Source organism: Podarcis melisellensis (genome assembly GCF_964234715.1).
Source record: "Podarcis melisellensis genome assembly, chromosome: 1".
Classification (NCBI taxonomy): Eukaryota; Metazoa; Chordata; class Lepidosauria; order Squamata; family Lacertidae; genus Podarcis; species Podarcis melisellensis.
In genome coordinates, this window is record NC_138528.1 from 85,802,243 (window position 1) to 85,824,160 (window position 21,918).

The 21,918-nt window shown below is 44.5% G+C and overlaps 1 protein-coding gene across 22 annotated transcripts in view; it reads left to right on the forward strand.

Annotated features, from left to right (window-relative positions):
* The window catches only part of TNS1 (tensin 1), a 323,516-nt gene that overhangs the window by 225,371 nt on the left and 76,227 nt on the right, over positions 1 to 21,918 (forward strand). For all 22 annotated transcript variants that reach the window (XM_081885288.1, XM_081885304.1, XM_081885307.1 and 19 more), the window contains 5 exons: positions 2,091 to 2,151; positions 3,465 to 3,540; positions 4,918 to 5,047; positions 6,657 to 6,722; positions 7,616 to 7,732. In XM_081885288.1, the coding sequence (XP_081741414.1) occupies positions 2,091 to 2,151; positions 3,465 to 3,540; positions 4,918 to 5,047; positions 6,657 to 6,722; positions 7,616 to 7,732 (450 nt within the window). The remainder of the gene's footprint in view (positions 1 to 2,090; positions 2,152 to 3,464; positions 3,541 to 4,917; positions 5,048 to 6,656; positions 6,723 to 7,615; positions 7,733 to 21,918) is intronic.

The window sequence follows — 21,918 nt, forward strand, 5'->3', positions numbered from 1 at the left end:
GACTGTGCCATTGTAGAATGCAGGGTGCAGATCATGTTTTTTTAATGTACTTCTCCATTGCAAATTTCTTGCAAGCAGAAAGCCAAATCAAGGAAAGGGCACATTAGGAACCATTCTCCTTGACATGCTAGTTTTCTGTTTGCACAGATTTCTTTTTCTTCCTTTTTTATCTGGAGGAGGATTCAGAAGTGGTGTCCTACATGTCTACCTGAAGTTGTGCAGTTTGTTTTACCACCTTATACTGCAACACAATAGGTCCAGTCACAGCCACAACTGTCTTTCTTTAACCCATTGCTCTTGCTTTCAGCATCTTATTTTGGCAGCTTCTGTTGGTTTTATCACATGGAATTGGAGCAGATGTTCTCACATGTTCCAAGTCAGCTCAGATTCATCCACCTACTTGCAGTAAAATCCATTTTAACATCCTTGGGCCGAATATTCTTGCTGTTATTCAATTCCAGCTCAGGATGTTTGATAAGAGCATAAGAACAACCCTGCTATGTAATTTCCAGTGTTCCCTCTACTTGTGTATCATGACCCTAAGACACTGCACAGCAGTGGAACAACAGTTTTGTGTCACCTTAATTTTTATTATGATATGAACTTGTATGAACTAGAACCTATGCATCAGATGCTTGAAATGTAACATTTACTTGGCAGGTATGTATATGCATATGGGGAGGGATTGTAAGCAGCGAGATCAGAAGGAATTGGAATAGAAAACAGTGCAGATAGTGACAATTCAGTTAGAGCTAGAATGCCTGGAAGATCAGCACAGCTACTCTTTACAACAGCAGTGTTAGGTGATAAAACAATCCACTTGACAGAGCCACGCTAATTAACATCTGTAGAGGGGAAGGAAAACATCAACTCTATTCAGATCCAAATGAACGGAGCTGAACTTCCAAAATCGATATCAGTCTAATACCTTTATTAGGCCAACTAGAATGCCTCAAAACAGTATGCAAGCTTCTGACTTATCCAGATCTATTCATCAACTCATGGTAAACAGAGTGGGGATAGAGAAGAGAATATATCTGATCACAGTCTTAAAGCAGAATGTGGGAGGCTGTAGTGGAAGTTCAGATGAGGCTTTGTTAGCTGCTATACAGGTTTTAGGTTGCACCTGGAATTTTGTGGCAATTTGGTTGGCCTATTAAGGTATTCCTCTAATAAGGATTTTGGGCTTTTCCCCATGAGCCAACATGGTTATCTTTTCTTATTGTGTAATTATTATTACAATTTCTGGTTTCTCCTAGTTACTTTGACTCCACTGAACTTCCCCCCACCCCCTTGCTGTTGCTTGTTTATATTGTTTTACTGTTTTTATTGCACACCACTGATATCCTTAGGGAGAAAGAGTAAAAGGATGATGATGATGATGATGTCAGGCAGTTTCATGTTGGAGCCGCTTGTTTTTCAAGTACTTCCACTTTAAGATGAGTTGCAGAGTGTCCTGGCAGATTGAAATGTTACTGTACTGGGTTATATTGCTGTTTCAGATGCCAGATTTGTGTCCATTTATTCTTTAGCATAGGAATTGATACACACACGGTACCACAAGACTCTTCTTTGGTTTTGCTGCAACAGTCGTAAATCATCACAAGAGTGGCGTGATCCATTCTGTGACACCAAGGCCCAGCTTTCAGCCGTCTGGATCTACACCCAGCACTCTTTGATAACCTCGACACCCACACACCCACCTACACACCCCTAATGTGAATGTGCTGGGCCTACAGATTGGGTGTATTATTTATCTGAATTTGGCTGTCTTTTGGTTTTCTGTCCTCTGGGCTTTAGGCACACAGCACACATTTGCAATAGAGAGAGCTGGGCAGGGGAAGTTAGTTCAGATACCTGAACCCCTTATGCCTCCAAATAAAGGAAGAGCCTGCTGTTTGTACTGTGTTCTTTTCCAGGGCATCTGTCAGTGTCACAGACCAGGTCTTGTTGGCTCCAGGGTCACTGGAAAGCTCTCCTCCAGGCGAGACTGTTTGTCTTGGCCTCTTGCTATTTGTTTTTCCTTCTCCAACTAATCTCCCTGACTAATGAAGGTCTTTTTCTCCCTGTCTCTGATTTATGTTTCTTAGGCTGCCGGCCCTTCCTCAAGATATACCAAGCTATGCAGCCTGTCTACACATCTGGAATCTAGTAAATATTGCCCTGGAGTTGGCACTTCTTTTTTTGATTCCCAGCGCTCATTTCCCCTCTGTTCCTTTCAGACCAATGGGGTGGGGACTCTGAATCTTGGGTAAAGGTGGCATCTGGGAGGGCTCTCATTGCACATCATTTGTGCTTTGCTCTAACCTGCCTTGCCAGGAACCTGCCAAGAACACCATAAAGGAGGGAGACAGTCCCTTCCCTAAAGACCTACTGAACTTCATAGGCATAGGAAAGGGCAGGAGAAGATATTACAGACATACTATCACCCATGAGAGCAGCATTTAAGACTCTCTGCATGTGACATTTAATTTTTCCTTCATGTGGGAAAAACATCAGCTACTAAGCAGCCTTTAGTATGTCCACAGGGTTAAACTGTTTTCAGCTCAGTATAACTTTTCTCCCAAGGAAGGTGGCAAATTGTTGTTCTATGAAACAGCTACAGGTCTTAATTGGCTATTCTTTTTTTAAAAAATGGCTGCCTAGATGAGTTTTAACTGAGGGCTTACTTATATTTAATCACTTAAATATACAAGTGCATATTTAATAAATCTACACTGAAACTTTAGATGTGTTTTATTCAAAAGGAAATTTGAGATGGAAAGAAAGGCAGTCTTCAATACCTTCTTTTTTCAAATCAACAATTGTGTCATCCAGTTTCAACCTCACCCATTAAAATTTGTCCTGATTTATTTTTGACCTGTGAAAACTTTGGTTGATTCTTGTACTGATTGAATCTCTGGTTGCAGAGCAGCAGCAGCAGCAGCATTGAATGAGCTGAAAGAGTTCTGCAAACATTTGTCTAGACATATGCAGCAGTGTAGGGAAGGATTAGTACCTGTTTATGGGGTAGCAGCTTCCATATTAAGAAACTTCAGAAGTGGAAGTGATGAGTAGATTGAGTAAAAGAGGTTAGGATTGTGCAAACTAGTCATGTTAAATTCTGGGACAAGGTTTTGTGAAGATCATCTAACATACAAGCTTTATCATCAGCAAATTTATTATGGAAGCTCCTCATCCGTGTCTTTGCTGATTGCTATAGGTTGTCTTGAACAATTGACATGTTCATAGTGCCGATCCCCTGTTCCAATCTCTCCAAATAAAACAGGAATGATCAGTGTGAGTGGCAAAGGAACTGTAGCCAACCAAGGCAGCCCCAAACTCTCACACTAGTTGGTTCTCCTCTGTTCTTCTGTCTCAATTTCCTTTTTAGATCTGCCCTGAGTAAATGAGGCTCCTATGTGGACCCAACTTTAGGGAACAGCATCCCAGCTGTCTATTCTTAACTTATTTCTTTTTTATAGCAACGTGCAGGGGGACAGTCAGACCAGCATCTGCATCACTATAGAGCCTGGACTACTCTTAAAGGGAGATATCTTGGTAAGAGTAAAACATAGCTGGTCCGTTTGTTTGCTTTGGTCCATTTTCTGCCATTGTGGGACTTTGGCTCACTCAATTTAGCAAGGAATGAGAGAGAAGTTAGTTCTGTTCACATTTCAGTTCATGCTTCCTGAACCAATGAGGCTGCATACACACCATACATTTAAAGCACATTCCTCTCTTCACCAAAGAAACCTAGGAACTGTTGCTTACTACTCACAGAGCTACCAGTTCCAACATCCTTATCAAACTCCAGTTCCCATAATTCTTTATGTGTGCATGTGCCTTGAATATATGGTATATAGTGTGGGGACGTGGGTGGCGCTGTGGTCTAAACCACTGAGCCTCTTGGGGTTTCTGATCGGAAGGTTGGAGGTTTGAATCCCCGTGAGCTCCCATTGTTGTGTCTCAGCTTCTGCCAACCTAGCAGTTCAAAAGCATGCCAATGCAAGTAGATAAATAGGTACCACTGTGGCGGGAAGGTAAACGGCATTTCCGTGCACTCTGGCACTCGTCACCTTACTCTGTGTGCCAGAGGCGGTTTAGTCATGCTGGCCACATGACCCGGAAAACTGTCTGTGGACAAACGCTGGCTCCCTTGGCCTGAAAGCAAGATGAGCGCTGCAACCCCATAGTCACCTTTGACTAGACTTAACCCTCCAGGGTTGCTTTACCTATTTTTACCTTATATAGTGTGTACACAGCCTTAGCAAAATGAAACACAGCTGTCCTTTGAAATTTGCATTTCTCCAAATTTTATGATACAAGTCCTCCAACCAAAAACTGCACCACTATGCATATATCAGTGAAAATAACATACAAAACATTATAGTAGGGCAGGCATAGGCAAACTCGGCCCTCCAGATGTTTTGGGACTACAGCTCCCATCACCCCTGACCACTGGTCCTGTTAGCTAGGGATGATGGGAGTTGTAGTCCCAAAACATCTGGAGGGCCGAGTTTGCCTATGCCTGTAGTAGGGGAAATTGCTTGCATAAAAATGTGTGTATTAGGCAAATGTGCATACAAATATGCATATATTGGGAGAGATGCACACGAAAATGCACACAATTTTGCATGCAGAATTTGTGAAGATTTTTTTGTTCTCAAATTGATGCAAAAATGGGGCAAACTGCATAAGGTTGAGAAAATTCGGAACTGACATGGACAGATTCATCCACCCCTACATGCAGCATTCGTAGGTGGTTCAGTTTTGGAGATGCCAGAATAGGATGCTGGAGACATGCACAGTCTGCAGGCCACAATCTGCTTACTCTGGGATACTGTGCAGTTGGTGTGGGGTGGGGAGAATCGTTTGTTTTCTGGCAGGTCCCCAAGCTTATGACTCTTCCCTTCCCTTCTCTTCACCCACCGGCAGTTGAAATGCTATCACAAAGAGTTCCGTAGCCCAACTCGAGATGTGATCTTCCGAGTGCAATTCCACACCTGTGCCATTCATGACCTGGCCATTGTCTTCAATAAGGAGGACCTGGATGATGCCTTTAAAGGTAAGAACAATTGTATAAATGGGAATGAAGGGAAGCTGGCTTAGTAAGCAGAGGATCGAATCATAGAATTGTAGCATTGGAAGGGACCCTGAGGGTCATCTAAGCCAACCCCCTGTAATGCAGGAATCTCAACTAAAGCATGCATGACAGGTGGCCACCCAACCCTTGCTTAAAAATCTCCAATGAGTATAAGAATGTTGTTGTTTTGTGTGTTTTTTGTTTGGAGAGTGGTGCCCCTTTCATGTAATGCAGCTTTCCTGTAGTTCCCCTCACTGTGGCACTTAAGCGTGTAAAGGAATATGCTGTTTATTTATAAAATTTATATGCCACTTTTTAAAAAATGCAATGTTCATAAAACAGCATGGTACAATTGCCAATGGGCACAGATAAAATCAGGGAAAACTTAAAAGCAAATACTAACATCTAGATAGGCTTGTTTAGCTAAATTAAAAAGTATGAGCAAGTGCCTAAAAGAGTAAACAAAGATTTCTGCCAGATGTTAACAGCAGAGAGTTCCAAAGGACAGATGCTGCCATGCTGAAAGACTAACTCCCAACAGATGTGAAACAAACATTATATGGCACTTGTAAAAGTGGAAACTCTGCAGTTTGAAGCACTCATGCAGGCACATGTGGGGCAAATTGATCTTTCAAGTGAACTGGACCCAAGCTGTTATTTTTGGTTTATGTTAGGATCAAATCATTTAGTTTGTTGGGCCACAGGTAGATTGAAGGATCTGTTGGTGACTGTAACTATTAACCTTCTCTGGAACTTGGCATTCTATTCACTTACATTGTTATCTCTTCCTTGATTTTGATTTGCTGCACTACGCTTCTGTTGACCATCATGACATTACCCAAAGTAGTGCAAGAATCAGTTTGGAAGTGCATAAAAAAAATTCTGCCCCCCACCCCGGGCTTTACAGGCCAATTGAAATACCAGACAGATGAATTGACCTCCTGTCCTCATTCTGATTGTCCTGCCAGTCTGGTAGGCAGGGACCAGTGCTTGAGAGGGTCATGTGAGTGACTCCTCCATGGCTGCCAGCCATTCCAAGAACAATTCCTCTTCAGTCTTACTTCCATCCAAAAGCCATCACCTTGGCTCCACTAGAAAAGAGGAGACTTCATTGTGCTTTATTCGTATAGTGCCAATGCACGTTTGAAGAGGGTGAGCTGCCCGGTGGTGTGTGAGAAAGTTGTTGGCTGTGATAAGAGTGGTCTTCACCAAGAAGTGCAGGGGATGGGAAGAAATGTCATAAACATGCTCTCATTAGAGCCAAAGCTGTGCGGATGTTGTCTCATGGTGAACTATCCTTTGATTGTTCTGTATGGGACAATGACAATAAAGATATTGTATCATAGCTAGATGAACCGAGAATACACAGATTATTCATAGTAGTCATACCCATGAGGATGGGCAACTTGTTGGTGTGAGACCCCAGGATATCTAGACAGTGAAGCAATGATCCCTGTTGACATACCCCTAACAGATCCCCACTGAATTCAGCTTCCCTAGCAGTCAAGGTATTGCCCCAGTTTATATGTCCTCAGTCAGTATAGACAGCTAGATATAACTGAATATCGTTTGGTCTTCTTGTTCATTGCAGACGAGCGGTTTCCAGAGTATGGGAAGGTGGAGTTTGTGTTCTCCTATGGACCTGAGAAGATTCAAGGTACTGTGTTTTCTAATCACCAACCTCTGGCACCTACTGCTCCCATTCCCTGCTTCCTCCCCATTGCCAGGCCCTACAGATCTGTGTCTGGAGCTCCCCACATGATTTCTTCACAGCTTGGCCATTCTTTGCTGATAGGGCAGGTAACCTTGCGTTGGGACTTCCCCTTCCCCTTTGTCACAGCTGTTGGTGGGCAGAGGGTACTTCAGTTCACCAGCACCATCATAACTAAGAGCCAGCTGCTGATCCAGTTGAGCCACCTGGTCCTGCTTTTCCTTACCAGCAGACACCTTCTTTCCCCATTCATGCTTGCCTGGTTGATTGAGGCTTCATCCATGGCATTCCCAAATGTCCGTAGTGGACTCTTCTGGGAATAAAATCTTCCAGATCCATCTTAGGTCCTTGCTTGAGTGGCAGTTCACTTGGTCTTAAGAACTGCCATATACTCAGTCAGACCATTAGTTTGTCTAGCTTAGTATTGTCCACACCTGTGGTAGCTCTCCAGGGTTTCAGAGTGAGGTTTCCCCCAGCCCTGCTTGGAGATGCTGGGGATTAAATTTGGGATTTTCTGCATGTGGATCAGATGCTCTGCCACTGAGCTACAGCCTTGCTTGTCCTCAGGCTCTTCCATAGCTGCCCACCCCACCTGCAGCCTCTAACCTTGTGCTGCTCCCCTCTTTCTACCCTTTGATTCCTAACTGTGACTCAGTTCTGGGTTTTCCTTGCATCATCTGTCTTCTACAGGTTCTGTTTCCCCTTTGTCTTGCTCCCTCTGTCTCTTCCCTTCTTCTTACCTTTTCCTTACCACATTGCTGGCTTCTTCTGTGACTGGGCATGCACTGGAAGGGGTCGGCCAGCTCTGTTGCTGAAACCGTGCTGTCCTTCCTCTCCAGGCATGGAGCATCTCGAGAACGGCCCCAGCGTCTCAGTGGACTACAACACCTCTGACCCGCTCATCCGCCGGGACTCCTATGAAAACTTCAACATGCGTCGTGAAGACAGCATGGAGGGTAGGTGCCTCAGACTCCCATTGTATACACCCTAGCTCAGGGGTACTGGTGTGCTTGGGTGCCACCTGGTAAATGCCAGCTCAGTGAAAGCAAGCATTTTTTTGGCCTATTACTAGGGATAAACTTTCTGGAGGGCATGAGATAAAGCCTAGCATCATCTTACACTTCAGCGTTGTGATCCAAGTCTTAAATTGATGGATGTGCTTCCTTTGGTGCCCTTCAGATAGTGATATCTATAGCTCCCATCAGCATTCCTCCCCTATTTTCAAATAACATTTTAGGACAATGGACATGATTGTATGCATCTGTGAAGTGCTTCTCGAGACTTTTCATGCAAAAAAGAGGAACTCTGGAAACTTATCAGAAGAAGACTTCATGGTTCACTAGCATTTATGCAGCACAATCAGTTCAGGTGGGGCTATGTTGCTCTTCTGGCTTCCCAATGCCACTGCCCCTTACACTGAGGCAGAGTGGCAAGGCAGTGGGGAACGTGGCACAGAGCAGGAGCGGTGGTGGAGCCCACCTGATGCTTCACCTGCACCATGCTAAGCTCCCTATCACCTCGCCCTTCTCCCTCTTGGTAAGCAGCAGCAATGTGCAGTGCTAGGAAGCACTAGCTGCTACTGAATCCACATGTTACTTTAAAAAACAGAAGCAAGAAGCAGGCCTCTGCTCCAAGGAGCTTACAGTCCAGATCTGGCACTGGAACAGGGACTGAGGGAGAGACAAGGGAAACAAAGCAATACTGAGAGGGAAGGAACGGGAGATGCTAGTGCAACAAGAGCTAGCTTTCATGCTCTTTGTTTAAAACAAGGTCTGAGTCAAGCAGGGAATCACAATCCTTACACAGGGTCTAATTGGCATTCCACCCCCTTCTAGTATTCTTATCCCAAAGCATTTCTGCTTTCAGTCTTTGAATGGGAGTTCTTGAAAACCAAACCTTGATGTTATAATGTCTGTGCAGTTTCCACTTCAAGCCCTCTCCCATATTGTGACCACACTTTTGAAGGAGCACAGTTTCTTCACTTAGATGCCAGAATTGGATGGTAGCCTTCCTACTTACTAGTCTGGAAGGGGGAGTGTCTGTGTGGGGCTGGTCGACTGGTTGTGGAATGACACAAAAGGGATGGAGAAGAGTTAACAAGTATACAGATGGGCAACATACTACAACATTGCGTTTAGGTAGCTGCAAAAATGTATGTCTTGGGCTCTGGAAAATCAAAGATTCAGGTACTTTTTGAATCAGGGTAGGCAGCGGGATATTCTACTGCTGAGCATATGACACAGAAGTTGATACATTAGGCTGTCTTTTTAAGAAACTTTGTTTTGTGCAACTCTCTGGTATGGAATGATGCCAATAGTGGCAGTGTAAGTAGAGCTCCATAAGGATTAAATACTTTCTGAAATGGCAATAGCTGTTCAACAAAGATGATCAGTGGACTGCCAACTTCATGCTCAGGATCTCCCTAAATCTAAGTCTGTTAGATGCTTGGGAATGAATGGTTTTGGGTGAATGGCTGTATTGTATGTGCTTTTGAGGGGTAGGGGAGGGGGAGAATTACTCTAAAACACACTTTGGAAACAGGACAATGGGTTGAATAAACCACTGTTCTGACCACAACTACCCAAAGCTGCACAGCAAGACTGTGGCAGAACAGGTAAAATGGGGAGGAGGCTTTTTCCTGCAGCCCTATTGAAAACCAAGTGTTAGTTAAAGCAGTGTGAACCAATGTATGCAACATTTTCACATGGTGATGCATAAATCAGTTTTGTTTAAAAGTGGCTTGTAATATGAAAGCAAAGCCTACATTTCCCCTCTTTTGCTTCCTGTTACACATTAGCAGCACTCACAACACGCTGCTCAGAAACTGCTTTTAGTGTCGCATCTGGAATTTCCCCTTAGTGGGCAAAAATTGGTTTGATTTATAAGGAAGCAATTGCTAATGCATGTAGCCACTGCAAATGCATCTTTTAGTCAGCCAGCCCCTTTGCCTTGACCTCTGCGTCCAACTGAATTAAATTGGCTTGAGATCATCTGCCGCTTGCTCCCTTTCCAGATGAATCCCATGATGACACCAAAAGGGTGAGTTCCTTTTCCTAGGGCCAGTTTCCACTGAGGTCACTCGACAAACTTGGCAACGGTGTTTTATTTTGCCTTGGGTTCCCCCCGCCCCAGTTGCTAAGTCATGGTCACTCCTATCCTTGCCCACATGCCTAGCACAGACTGTCACGGGCAGCCTGCCTCAGAGCCAGTGTACGAAGAGGAATGGGGAGAGGTGGGAACAGATGCATTTTCTGGACGGCCTGAAGGTCACGTGCAGCAAGCGGGCCCTGCCCAAGAAACAGATGGCATGGATGTTTGCGAAGTGCCCGACTGATGTGTATGATAAGGTCCAGAGAGCAAAGCCAAGATTTCTGCCGAGTCTCTCACCCAAGTCCTCAGGCTGAGTGATAGGTTAGTGATAGGTTCCATAGAGACAGGATGCTTCAGCTGCCTGAGAGTGAGAGCGAGTGCTGCAGCTATCGATGAGCTGGCTGGAATGGCATGGCTTCCCTTCCATCCTTGCTGGCTATGGAGAAACGTCTGGATTCCTGCCTGAGAGAGAAAGCTGGGCAAATGGGCTCACAAACCTGAACACATGGTGGGCGTACTGGGTAGTTCAGCTTGAGCTCACCCATGCTGCTCCTAGAACGGGCTGCAATCGTGACTAGTTTCTCAGAAGACAGTGATTTGGCATTTACATTTGGATGGGCAGAAATAAGTCCCTACCCACCAGAACTGTGGAGAGTTGTTCTTGTTCTTTGCTTATCACCTCTGAGGAAAAAAATAGGGTTGTGTATAACTAAGCAGCAGAGATGAGACCTTGTTGTGTGCACAGGGGTGGGGTGGACAGGGCTGTTGGAGAATTCTGACGAAGAAGGAAAGAGATGCAGAAATGGCTGAGGTTTGTTTATCCATCCCATGTTCGGAACAGAAAACAATCCAGAGAGTGCAACTGGTATTTGCTGCTGCTGTTGCTTTCTTTCCTCAAATGATATATTATTGATTACTTCCCCTCCATTTGCATTGATCCCCCCTTGCATTGAAATGAATGGAGTGCAATAACATACAGTAATGGCAATGTAACTTATGTAATTAATTGTGTAAATAATGTGAATTTGCCACAGTGGGCAGCAAGATGAAAAATGTAGTCTTTGGTGGAAGATGAACTGCAGCAGAATGGGAACAATGCTGCATGTGACTTTAAAACCAGCAATGTTTGGCTTCTGCTTATCTCACCCAGCAAAAGCCTATTGTCATTAATTTTATTGAGTGATGAATAAGGTGGATGGTTCTATGGCCTGAATATATTCAGTATATAAGGATACCCGTTGGATGCTGTTCCAGAGAATCAGAGACTCTGTAGCTTCTTTTGCATGTGCCAGTTTATTGTGGGGTGGAGGGAAGAGTTTTGAGGAATGTTGTAAAATCACCACAATTACCAACCAAGCAGAAAATTGCATCAACTTTGGGAAATGTAGTGATTTATACTGGCCTCTGTGGCCTGTTTGGCCCCAGATGTAATTTATTGAATCCTAAAATTATCTGTTTATGCTTGGAGTTACTATTTTTTATTGGGAGTGTCTATGTTACTCACCCTCCCATTCAGGTTTAAGAATGGTGCTGAGGAGATGAAAATATTTTCTCCTGGAAAAGAATATCATAGACAGATATTCTTTTCTCACAGAGCTCTTGCATGCATATCCCCAATGAATGTCAGAAGGGGCATCTGATCCACATGATCCACGGTGGCTGTGGATCACCATTCTGTGCTGAGATGATGGGAACTCAATGCGTATAACAAAGGGACCCCTTGAGCCCACTAGCAATTGTGTTGGCATTGACAATGCCTAGCCAATCCCCCCACTATCCAATTCCATATCAAGGGGGTAAATGTTGGTATGTTTTGTTTTGCTTTGTACTTTAGTAGTCTGTCTTTCTTACTTGAACCAACTAGTTGCACATCGCTGAAAAGTTCCTTATTGTAGAAACCTTTTTGGCCTGCTTTATCTAGACTTCATGGTACACTATGAGCCTGGAGATTTAGGCCAGGGGCAAGGAAACCTGTGGCCTTTCAGATTTTGCCGGACTCCACCTTCCATCATTCCTGACTCTTAGCCAGGCTGGCTGGGGCTGATGATAAGATCTGGAGTCCAACAACATCTGAAGGGCCACAGGGACCACATCCTTTTATAAAGTCTCAAGTGATAAGGGTGATAAATGCTGAGGATTATGCTTCATAGCCTGGTGGCTTAGGATAGCTGTTGAGATGGACACAGACAGTTCTGACTTCTGCCTCTTAACTGTAAAGCAACAACTGCTGCATCAGATCTCTCCTTCTCAAACTCCCACCTCTTCCTGACAGTCCCTTCCTCTCCATACTGTGTAGGCACTGAGTTGTATTATCCATGATGGAAGCAGAGCCCCCTCAACCTCCTTTGTCTGTTTGATTTTGTAGAAATGTGATAAGTGTTTAGCAGAGCTCTGACTACTTACAGTTTTTGTGCTTAATAGTTTTTTAGATGCAGTTTAACTGAAAACTGAATGTTCACATGCAATCAAATATTGCATTGGGCAGAACAAGGATAGGTTGTTTTGGGGATAATCTATCTATATAGGGACCCAAGTATTAATAGAAACTGTTCCCAGTCTTTGGAAAATGCCAGCCCATTTGCAGAATTGTCTCCAACTGATGCACTGTCTCCAACTAATGGATGTGCAATATAAATTTTCAGGCATGGAGAAACAGCAAGGCCTATTATATGCATCTGTGCTGCACAGTCCCCACAATATCACCCTGGAATGTTCCTAAGCTTCACTGCCCATCTTCCATGTAGAACCCCATTCCATTTCCTTGTAAGGTTAGCAAAGGTTTCCATTTCTGGAGTCATTAGCATTCAAAGCACTTCATCCCATGTGCAAGGAAACATTAATGATAATGGATGGGTTGTGAAAATCTCAAAGGAGTCCTTGCTTCATCTTTGGTATTTATGGCTTCCCCCTGCTTGTCACGCATCCTGTAGTTTCAGAAAGTGGAAGATGTGCAGAAAGGAGGGAACTGGGATTGCATTTGCTAATGCTGAGCCTTTCATTGTTGGACAAAGTCCCTGCGTGGCAGCCACATGGAAAATACTCAGGCAAATTGAGCCAAAAATCTGTTCAGGAAGGCTTGGCTCATCTTCCAGTTGGGTTTGGTATTCAGAATTGTTCTTGCTCCTCTCCCACTCCCCTTTTTCTCACAGCTGGAGAACTTCTACTTCATACCTTAAAGAGTTCTTCATTTTGAAAAAAATTGAAAGGAGAGAACAGGATTTCCTCTCTGCAGTAAGGCTATACCCATCTACCTTAGATCTAGGCTAGCATTGCCATAGCAGTGTCATTGTTAGGGAAGCTAACAGTGCATAGATTCAGGTTGGACTTTAGAATAGGCAGGATAGAATTGTACCTGTCAGAACAGGAGTGAGGAACCCTGTTCAGCCAGAGAGCCACATTCCCTTATGGGCAGCCTTTCAAGGGCCACATGCCAGGGGTGGGCAAAGCCAGAGAAAAAAGTGGGCAGAAGAAAGAATGTGAATTTTATTTTTGTACATTAGGTTAATTTCTACTCACACAACCCTCTCTAAGCTCCATCCAGACCAGTGAGAGGTGTCAAGGACACATTCCAGCCAGGCCAAAACACTCAAAGAGGATGCGAAGCCAGTGGGGGGTGTGGCCTGGGAAAAGGGGGGGGCAGATGGGCAGAGTTCTGAGGGTTAAATAGAGAGGCCCAAAGGGCTGTGTTTGTCCCATGGGCATGAGGTGACTCACCTTTGCATTTGGCTGTACATAACCCTGCAGAAAGTAACTGCACAATGATCTGCTCACCACTTTTGGCTGCAGAGGCTGGTGGCAGGAGAACAATGACCATTAATTTCTGCCTAGGGATAGAAGCGCTTTCCGGTTGCAGGAAATTTCACTTCAGGTAATCTCCCTCAAAGCCCCCATCCTCCAAAGTATTTGGTTGTTCTTGCTGCAATATGTTTTTGTTATCTGGCTGTAGGCTGCCCAGATGTGCTTTGGTGCAAAGTGGCAGGGTATAAATATTGAAATACACAAATTTTAAATCATCAGTTGTGATACTTGTAATTCCCCAGGTCGATTCCATGAGCAGATGCCCATGCAAGTTCGTGCTTGGGTTACCGAAAGTCTCAGTACTTTACTTTATTTTGCTTTGCTTACTTTCTTTCTTTCCATCTGGGACTTCCCTCCCTGTTCTCAACATCTCCTTTTTCCGTAACATGGGAGGCGAGAGGGATAGGATGAGAGAAATGGTCAAGTTTTCTCTTCATACACTACAAGCAAGCACAAAGAGCAGGAAGTGCAAATCTACTACTGCTTCCTGTTGCCCATTTATTAAGTAATGTCTGAAGTACTCCAGGATATACAGAGATACAAGCTGGGATGTAGGCAGATATTTGTTCAGTCTGCTTTTATCAGCTGTTGTAGCAGAGTGACGAAGGGCCAGGTGTGCAATGTATTTGCATGCATCCTGTTAATTTAAGGGGTGTGTGTGTTGAGGAACACACAACCAAACCCTTTGGGGGTTCTGTCTAGCTGGAGTTTTTGTCAGAAAGAAGGGGAAAAACCATTGCCAGCACAGAGCGGTAGGTGGGTGGGACTGGAACGAAGGCAGAATATTCCTTATTTACAGTTTTTCTTGCCATATTTGGCGATGGAGCTGCATGCAGAGTTTCTGGCACAGCAATAATAAGTGTGTGCCTAGTGGTCAGGAGAAGCTGGCATGAAGTTGAGGATGTCAGAGCAAGGCGGGACAGATGGTAGCTTCATCGCCAGAATGCTAACACGAGAGACACAGACAGAGAGGGATGGGAGGTTTCTCCAGACAGTGATGGTTCAGTTCTCAGTGATGTGCAAGATCTTCCTTTTCAAGGGGGTGGGGGGGGGGGTAGGTTAATAAGAAAAAGACTCTAATTCCCTTCCTGCCACAAGAAAAGTGTGCCAATTGGTTGCTAGAGCAGCTTCCTTCTTTTGTAAAGTAGCTGGGGATGTTGTGTCGCAGTCTGGATTTGATCTTTTATTAACTGGATTAACAGATGTAGTAGGTAAGGAGCCAGCTACACAGTTGAAATGGCTGAGCTGTTGATCCTGGATGGTCATGTGAGCACATCTAAAGTTTACTCCCTCATCACCCCCCCCCACCTGGCCGGCTGCCTGTCCTGCCACTTGCTGCATGAAGACCTTGACTTACGGTTTCTGCCGTGGCATGGGTTCAATGGCATAGCAGGTGGTATGCATGGCTATGCAAGAGAAGATTGGGAGGGTTGGACTAGATGACCCTCTGGATCCCTCCCAAATCTACAATTTTATGATTTTACGTTGATCCAACAAACGAGCTACCCTCTGCCCTTTTTAAAGAGTAGCGCAGGTAAGCAAGAGGCAACTTTGGACTGTGCGAGCAAATGGGCACTCCTTCAAGAGCCTAGCAATTGAGCAGTCTCTTCGAACCATCATTTGGCACCTTCTCTGTGAGTGCAGACTCCTGGGCAGGAGGATGGTTCCTGCATGGAAGGGGGCTGGTCGGAAGCATCTGATGACACAAGGGTGGGTACCTGCTCTGACACCCTACCTGGTCCTTCCCTGGGATCCAACTCTGCACCTGTGGTTTCCTCCTTGGCTGACTCCAAGGTTTCAGATCCTGACCTGCTAGGACCCTCCCCAAGGTCATTGGGCTTCAGGTCTTTGAGCTCATCTCCCCTTTTGCCTGATCTGACTATCCCCTCCAGGAAAATCTCCACATGGCTTATGACACCATCCTTCCCTGGTGTACAAACACATTGGAAGGGCTGAAACTCTGAAAGCAGCTTGTCTTTGCAATGTGCTTCTGCTGTCTCCAGCCCCATCCCCGAATGAAGTTGCAGGACATGGGGGTGTGAGAAGGAACAGCCCACCTGAACCTGTGCTGTTTTTCCGAAGCAGAATTAGCATGTTTCTCCAGTGCTACTATAGCTGCAGCCAGAAACTGCTGTCTGGCCATGTGTTGCCTTCTCTGGTTGCTGGAAAATGTCAGGCTGCAGATGGTGCGCTGCATGTATGCCAATCTTGTCAGGAACTAGAGTTTTGCAGAGTTCCTCATCCATATAGTTCCATATAGCAAAAATCTAGTCACTCCTCTTGGCAGTGGCTCTCCAATGTCTCACATAGAAACTTTCCCAACCCTGTGAGCTAAGATAGCTAGACGATTAAACCTGGGTCTTTTTGCATGCAAAGTATGTACTCTATTACTGATCCCATCATTTGTGCCTCAGTCATCTTTACCATGAGTTATTTTGCCCCCAAAGACAGTGACTAACATGTCAGCAGAGAAACCAGCCAATAGCAGAACTCACTGCATGAAGGGAGTCCCCCAGTTAAAGTCTGTCTTTAAAACTATGAGAGAGGAGATATTCTTTCATCTTTTATTCCTAAAATGAAAGCTGGTATGTAAAAAAGGAGAATTTTAGCAGTGGATACCACTTCTAATATTCAGGTACATAAAATTCGTACAAAATCTCAAGATTTTGCAAGTGAAAATCAAGCAAATGGAGATATTAGATCTTGCCACCAATGAGAACTCATGGCTTGTGTTTAGAGTTTGTATCCTTTCGGAAATGCGTCGCCTTTAAGTGTAAGACACTGCTTTGTTTTCTTTCAGCTGAGCCAAATATCTTGGTCCACTGTGCCACTGGCAAATTGCTTCAGGACCCTTGCAAATGCATTTGGGCCAAGCTGAGGCTGGTCACATGGATGGGGCAATGCCAATGACTTTTCCAAAGATAGACTCTCTGTTACAGATGCTACATTGTTTGGCCAGAGCTTTGCCCCCACCCCCTTGAATTCCTGCCTCAGTGCTTCCTAGATGAGATGGGATTCAGAGTGAGGGAAGAGGGGTCACATTCTGCTCAAGTGCTTCATTAAGAGTCCCTTTGGCCTGGCAATAGCATAACTGGGATACAATGTCTAACTAGGAGTCTGAAAGATGGTGGTGGGCTTTGGGAGCACTACAAGAAACATGCACACCATACCAGCCTAGGAAAGAGCCAGTGCAATTGCATTGTAGCTGCATAGAACAGAGGCTGGCACTTATCCAGAAAAGTGCCCTTTTATTCATCCTCCACACTGAGAAGATGGTTCCCAGTACAGCGGTATGGTATGTGCTCTGCAAAATCTCAGCACAGCCTAGTGCTGCTAAGCATCTGTAAAAGTTATTCTCCAGGGCAGAGTTCAGATTTCACAAGGGGTCTACCAAGAAGTTGCAATACTTAATCACAGATTCCAAGGGGCCAGCCATGTTAATTTGCTCTAGTATACTAAGAAGAGCTCTGTGGCACATAAATACTTAAGATTAAATTGGTGCACAGAATATTATATTGCAGAGCCCACTGTGAAAGAGTTATCTAAACATTGCCTAACTCACAAGAGTAATCACATTTATTATTATTATAAAAACACACAGTAGAACTCTCTTTCCATCAAATGTTGATGGCAGGGATAGACAATGTGGAGCCCCCAGATGTTTCTAGATTGTAACTCCCATCATTCTTGACCTTTGCAATGATAGCTGGAGCTGATGGGAGTTGGAGTCCAGCAATATCTGGAGGGCAGCACACTGGTTCCCTCTGGTTTATGTCCAGGTTTTGGTTTAACCACGAACTACCATAGCCTTCATGTGCAAATGCTACCAGGGACTGGGGGAGGCATCCAACCAAGTAGCTCTGTTAATGCTAGGATTTATATTTTTGCAACCAAACTTCTCCCTTTCTTCCCCTTGCCCCCTAGCCCTCCACAAGTCTGCTCCAGATGGTTGGGGGACACCCACCTATACCCCGAGCAGACTGGGGGCTGCAGAGAGTGGAAAGGAAGTTCCATTGTGCAGCCAGAAAACTTTGTGCTAATGGAACTACCTCCCCACATGTTCTATTTACTTTTTGTCACTTAGTTATCTGTAATCTATCCCCATCCTAAAGGCTAGTGATGGTTAATGCTTCATTTAAACTCCGGGCATTTAGCTATTTTATTCTGTGGTAGCAAATCAACAGAGTGTTTTGTCACAGGGTGCCAAGAGTATCTGTTGTTGTTTTTTGTGGCATAAGCTAGAGTGCAAATCTACACTTAAGTCTACAAAAGCTTATGGCATAATGAAACCGAAATGGAACTCCCTTTACAGTGGGAGGGATTTATACTGAAAAATAAGTTATCCGGTTTGTATTCAAACTTCAATCCAATACCATCTTGATCAACAGGTCCAATAGCAGCAGCAGCAGCTTCTTCTTCTTCTTCTTCTTCTTCTTCTTCTTCTTCTTCTTCTTCTTCTTCTTCTTCTTCTTCTTCTTCTTCTCCTCCTCCTCCTCCTCCTCCTCCTCCTCCTCCTCCTCCTCCTCCATGCGAACGTGTTTTCAGTTTGCTTTAAAGTGACTCTAAGTGGTCATTAGGACAGCAAATTCAGTGAGGAGAAAAGGTATAATTGGCGGGATGGTGAACTGCAATCCCCAAAGGGTCTTCCTAAGAGGAATGCAAAGCTTTCTGCAGGTGCAGCCATTTGGCAGGGATGCCAGAGCCCCCGCCTCTGTTTCTCTGAAATGCTGGATTAGCAGCATGAAGGATGTATCTCCGCTATCCCTGCGACAGGCTGCCAGAAGCAATCACTCCTGCTGCACTCTAATTACCCTGTGGCCTGGTGCCAGCAGACGTTCCTACCAGGAGAGCTTGTTGTGAGGCAGGCAGCAGCACAGCTTCTTGCTGCGTTTGTGTGTAGAAGGTAATTGTTTTTCTGTGCCGGGATCATAAAGTAAAATGAGGGTGAGGGTAAATCCATTTGGTTCTGCGCACGGTGGGATTCCCGGCAACTCTTTAGCATGCATTTATCTCCAACCGTCTGTTGCACGCAGTGAAGCTCAAATAGCTAAGAATAATAGTAGGAACAACAACAACACCTTCATAATTCAGGCCTGCCACCTCATGGAAAATCACTTTGGATTTTGAAATTTGCTGTTTGTAAGGGCATGCCTTGGTTTAATTAGTCCTGCTTTCTTTCTCTGAATTGCAGTTTCATTAGTTCTGCCATTCACTGGAGAGCTAGCACAGTGTAGTGGATGGTGTGTCAGACTAGAACTGGGGTGGCACAGGTTCAAATCCCCACTCAGCCTTGAAGCTTGCTGAGTGATCTTGGGCTGGTTGTTATCTTCCAGCATGACCTACCTGACAGGGTTGCTGTGAAGATAAAACGGGAGGCAGAGATTTCCTTGGAGGAAGGACTGGATAAAATTGTAAACCGTAGATTCAAATAACTCTGTCAAATGCCTGGGAGAATTCCGAGGGCTGGTCAAAAGCAAAAGAGAGTGGAATTGCCCAACAGTGAGGGAAGGCATTGTGGTTTGCAAGGGGGATACTTAATGCTGATTAAACTGCAAGGTAGATGATCAGGAGACAAGGTTCCCTGCTTAGAATTTGCACAGCTAGTTTTCTTGCCCAGTTAATTGTTTTCAGGAATCAGGGGTTTGGGGAATCCTAATCACATTTTTGGTCTTGTTCTCGGTTCCTTGAGTAAAGGGGAGATGACCTCCAGAGAACACTTCATCTAAGGAGGGCAGTTCAACTTTTCATACGGGCCACAAGAGTGCTTTGAAATGGAACTCATAGACCTCGCACTGCCGTGTTGCACAGGGTGTGGGGAGCAAAGCTAAAATTTGACACACGCAGCCCAGCCCTCACACTTCCTTCCCAAGGCCTTGAGAGCTGCATGCATGTTGGACCACCCTGATTGAAGATCTTAAAAGTACTAAATATTCATTTGACATGCTGGCTGAGCCTGATGGGAGTTATAGCCCCAAACACCAGGATGGTAAATGATGCTCTGCTGGAACACGATCTGCACTAAATCTCTCGATTCAAAAGGATTAGGGAGAATATTTAAGTTTACACAAATATAGACATTCCCAGAATAAATAGGATAACTTGGGGGAAATGTAATTAAAATGAAGCATACATTTTTTTCTTCGGTGTATAATTTACAGAGATTGTGGCTGGAGAACTCAGAGGCATTTATAGTGTAGAATTCTAAATCTTCCTGGGCTCTTCAGGATGAGTTAAAAATAGCCCCTTTCGTGTATTTTGGAAAGCATGTTTGATCCGTGTATCTGTGTGTGTATATGTTGGTTGCTGTACACATGCTTGTGCTATAAACTAATACAGTAGCTGCCTGTTGTCGTCAGTGCATGTATATGTTACACGAGGCTCTCTGCCTTCAGATGTTTGCCATGCTTTCCCCACTAAGTCCATATTGTTATTTACGGCCCACTACGTCGGTCCCTCCCCATCTTTGGTATCATTTTTTAATTCACGGAGTTGAGTGCTTGGAGCCCTCGTAAATCATCTGCCTTCACACCAGGGAGCAGAGCAGTAAAGGGGGGCGGGATATATCTAGTTTGCCAGTGAGGTCACTGCGGGTTGTGGCGCGGAAAAGGCTCGCAGCAGCTGCTTGCCGCACAAGTGTCTTGTCTCTCTGGCTTGTTAATACCCACAGGGCTATAAATATTGGTTTTAGGCAGGATTTCAGATATTCCTGTCACCTTTGTGTCACAGTGTGGATCAGGGCATGCCTAAACTCCAAGCACCCTCTGTGGGTTAAGTTCCCTCCATCAGGCAGAAACCTGTCACAACACCCCATGTTTGCACCCTACTCATATTCCCAGGATCATCTTGTGTCTCTTGCCCTCCATGTTTAACATTCATCATATCTATACCTTTTGGGCAAGACTTTGTTTGTAACAGATTAAATCCAAGCTTGCTCCAAGAGCTCCCATCCAGTGCAACTACTGTCATGGCCCCAGCCTTGAGCTCAGACCCAGAGGAGGGTAAGCTAGGGCTGCTGTTCCATCAGCTGATAACTGGACCGGGATCTCGACACCAAACTTGTGGTTAATGGTCAACAGCTGGTAGAAGCCAAGCCTGGACTCTAGTAAGCATCTTCTTCCATGCCCTGAATCAAATGCCTCCCACTACACTGTACCTGCCCAGCAGGAGGCTACAGAAAGAAAAAGTGCTAGTCTGCAGGCCTAGTGGGTGACCCATTAAGGATTCAGACTCTTCAGGGAAGCAGGTGGAGCTTAGGAGGCATGCATGGGATGGGCAGACTCACAAGGCCTCTGTTCACCTCCAGCCTTGTTGGAGCAATTTGCTCAGTTGATCTTTCTATGATGCTGTCTTGTGAATCCATCAATCCATCAGTACAATTATTAGGATATGCTTTGCAAGAATCCATCTGCAAGAACACAGGTTGAAATTAACGAAAATTGGAAAGACAGAATGAAACATTCATTAAATCTATTGTTCAGCTCTAAAATGTAGCATCATTTAATATGTTTACTTTGAGCAATAAATTTAGAGAAGTAATCCAGATTAATATATAGATATTATAAGAAATGATTATGGACCTTTTGAAAGTTGTTGACTTTCACCAGGATTTAAATTTCAGAGATAAAGTGAAGGAGCTGAAAATGCCTTATTTGTTTTTTTATAATTTTTTTAGTAGACATTTTCCAAGGACCATCAGAAAAAATTGGTTCTGCAGAAGTGTATAAGATATATTTTCTTGCTGTTTGTTTGGGGGGTTGGTTAGGGTCTGAGATACAGGCTGTGTCATGCCTGCCATAAATAAGCCACACTGGGTATATCAATTTTAGTTATTTAGAATGCACCACAAATCTTCCACACACTAACTGCTGCCTAACTGGAGCCAACTTGGTGTAATGGTTAAGAGTGGTGGACTCGTAATCTGGTGAACCCGGTTTGCTTCCCCACTCCTCCACATGCAGCTGCTGGGTGACCTTGGGCTAGTCACACCTCTCTGTTGTCTCTCAGCCTCACTCACATCACAGAGTGTTTGTTGTGAGGGAGGAAGGGAAAGGAGATTGTTAGCCACTTTGAGACTCCTTAAGGGGAGTGAAAGGTGGGATATCAAATCCAAACTCCTCTTCCTCTTCTTCTGCTCACTGTCTCATCAAGTGGTCACTAACTTGATATATCACTTTATTTATTTATTTTTAAATATATATCCTGCTAAGCATAGCCTAGTGGAACCTTCAGGTAGGCTAACAACATGCACAAAAGA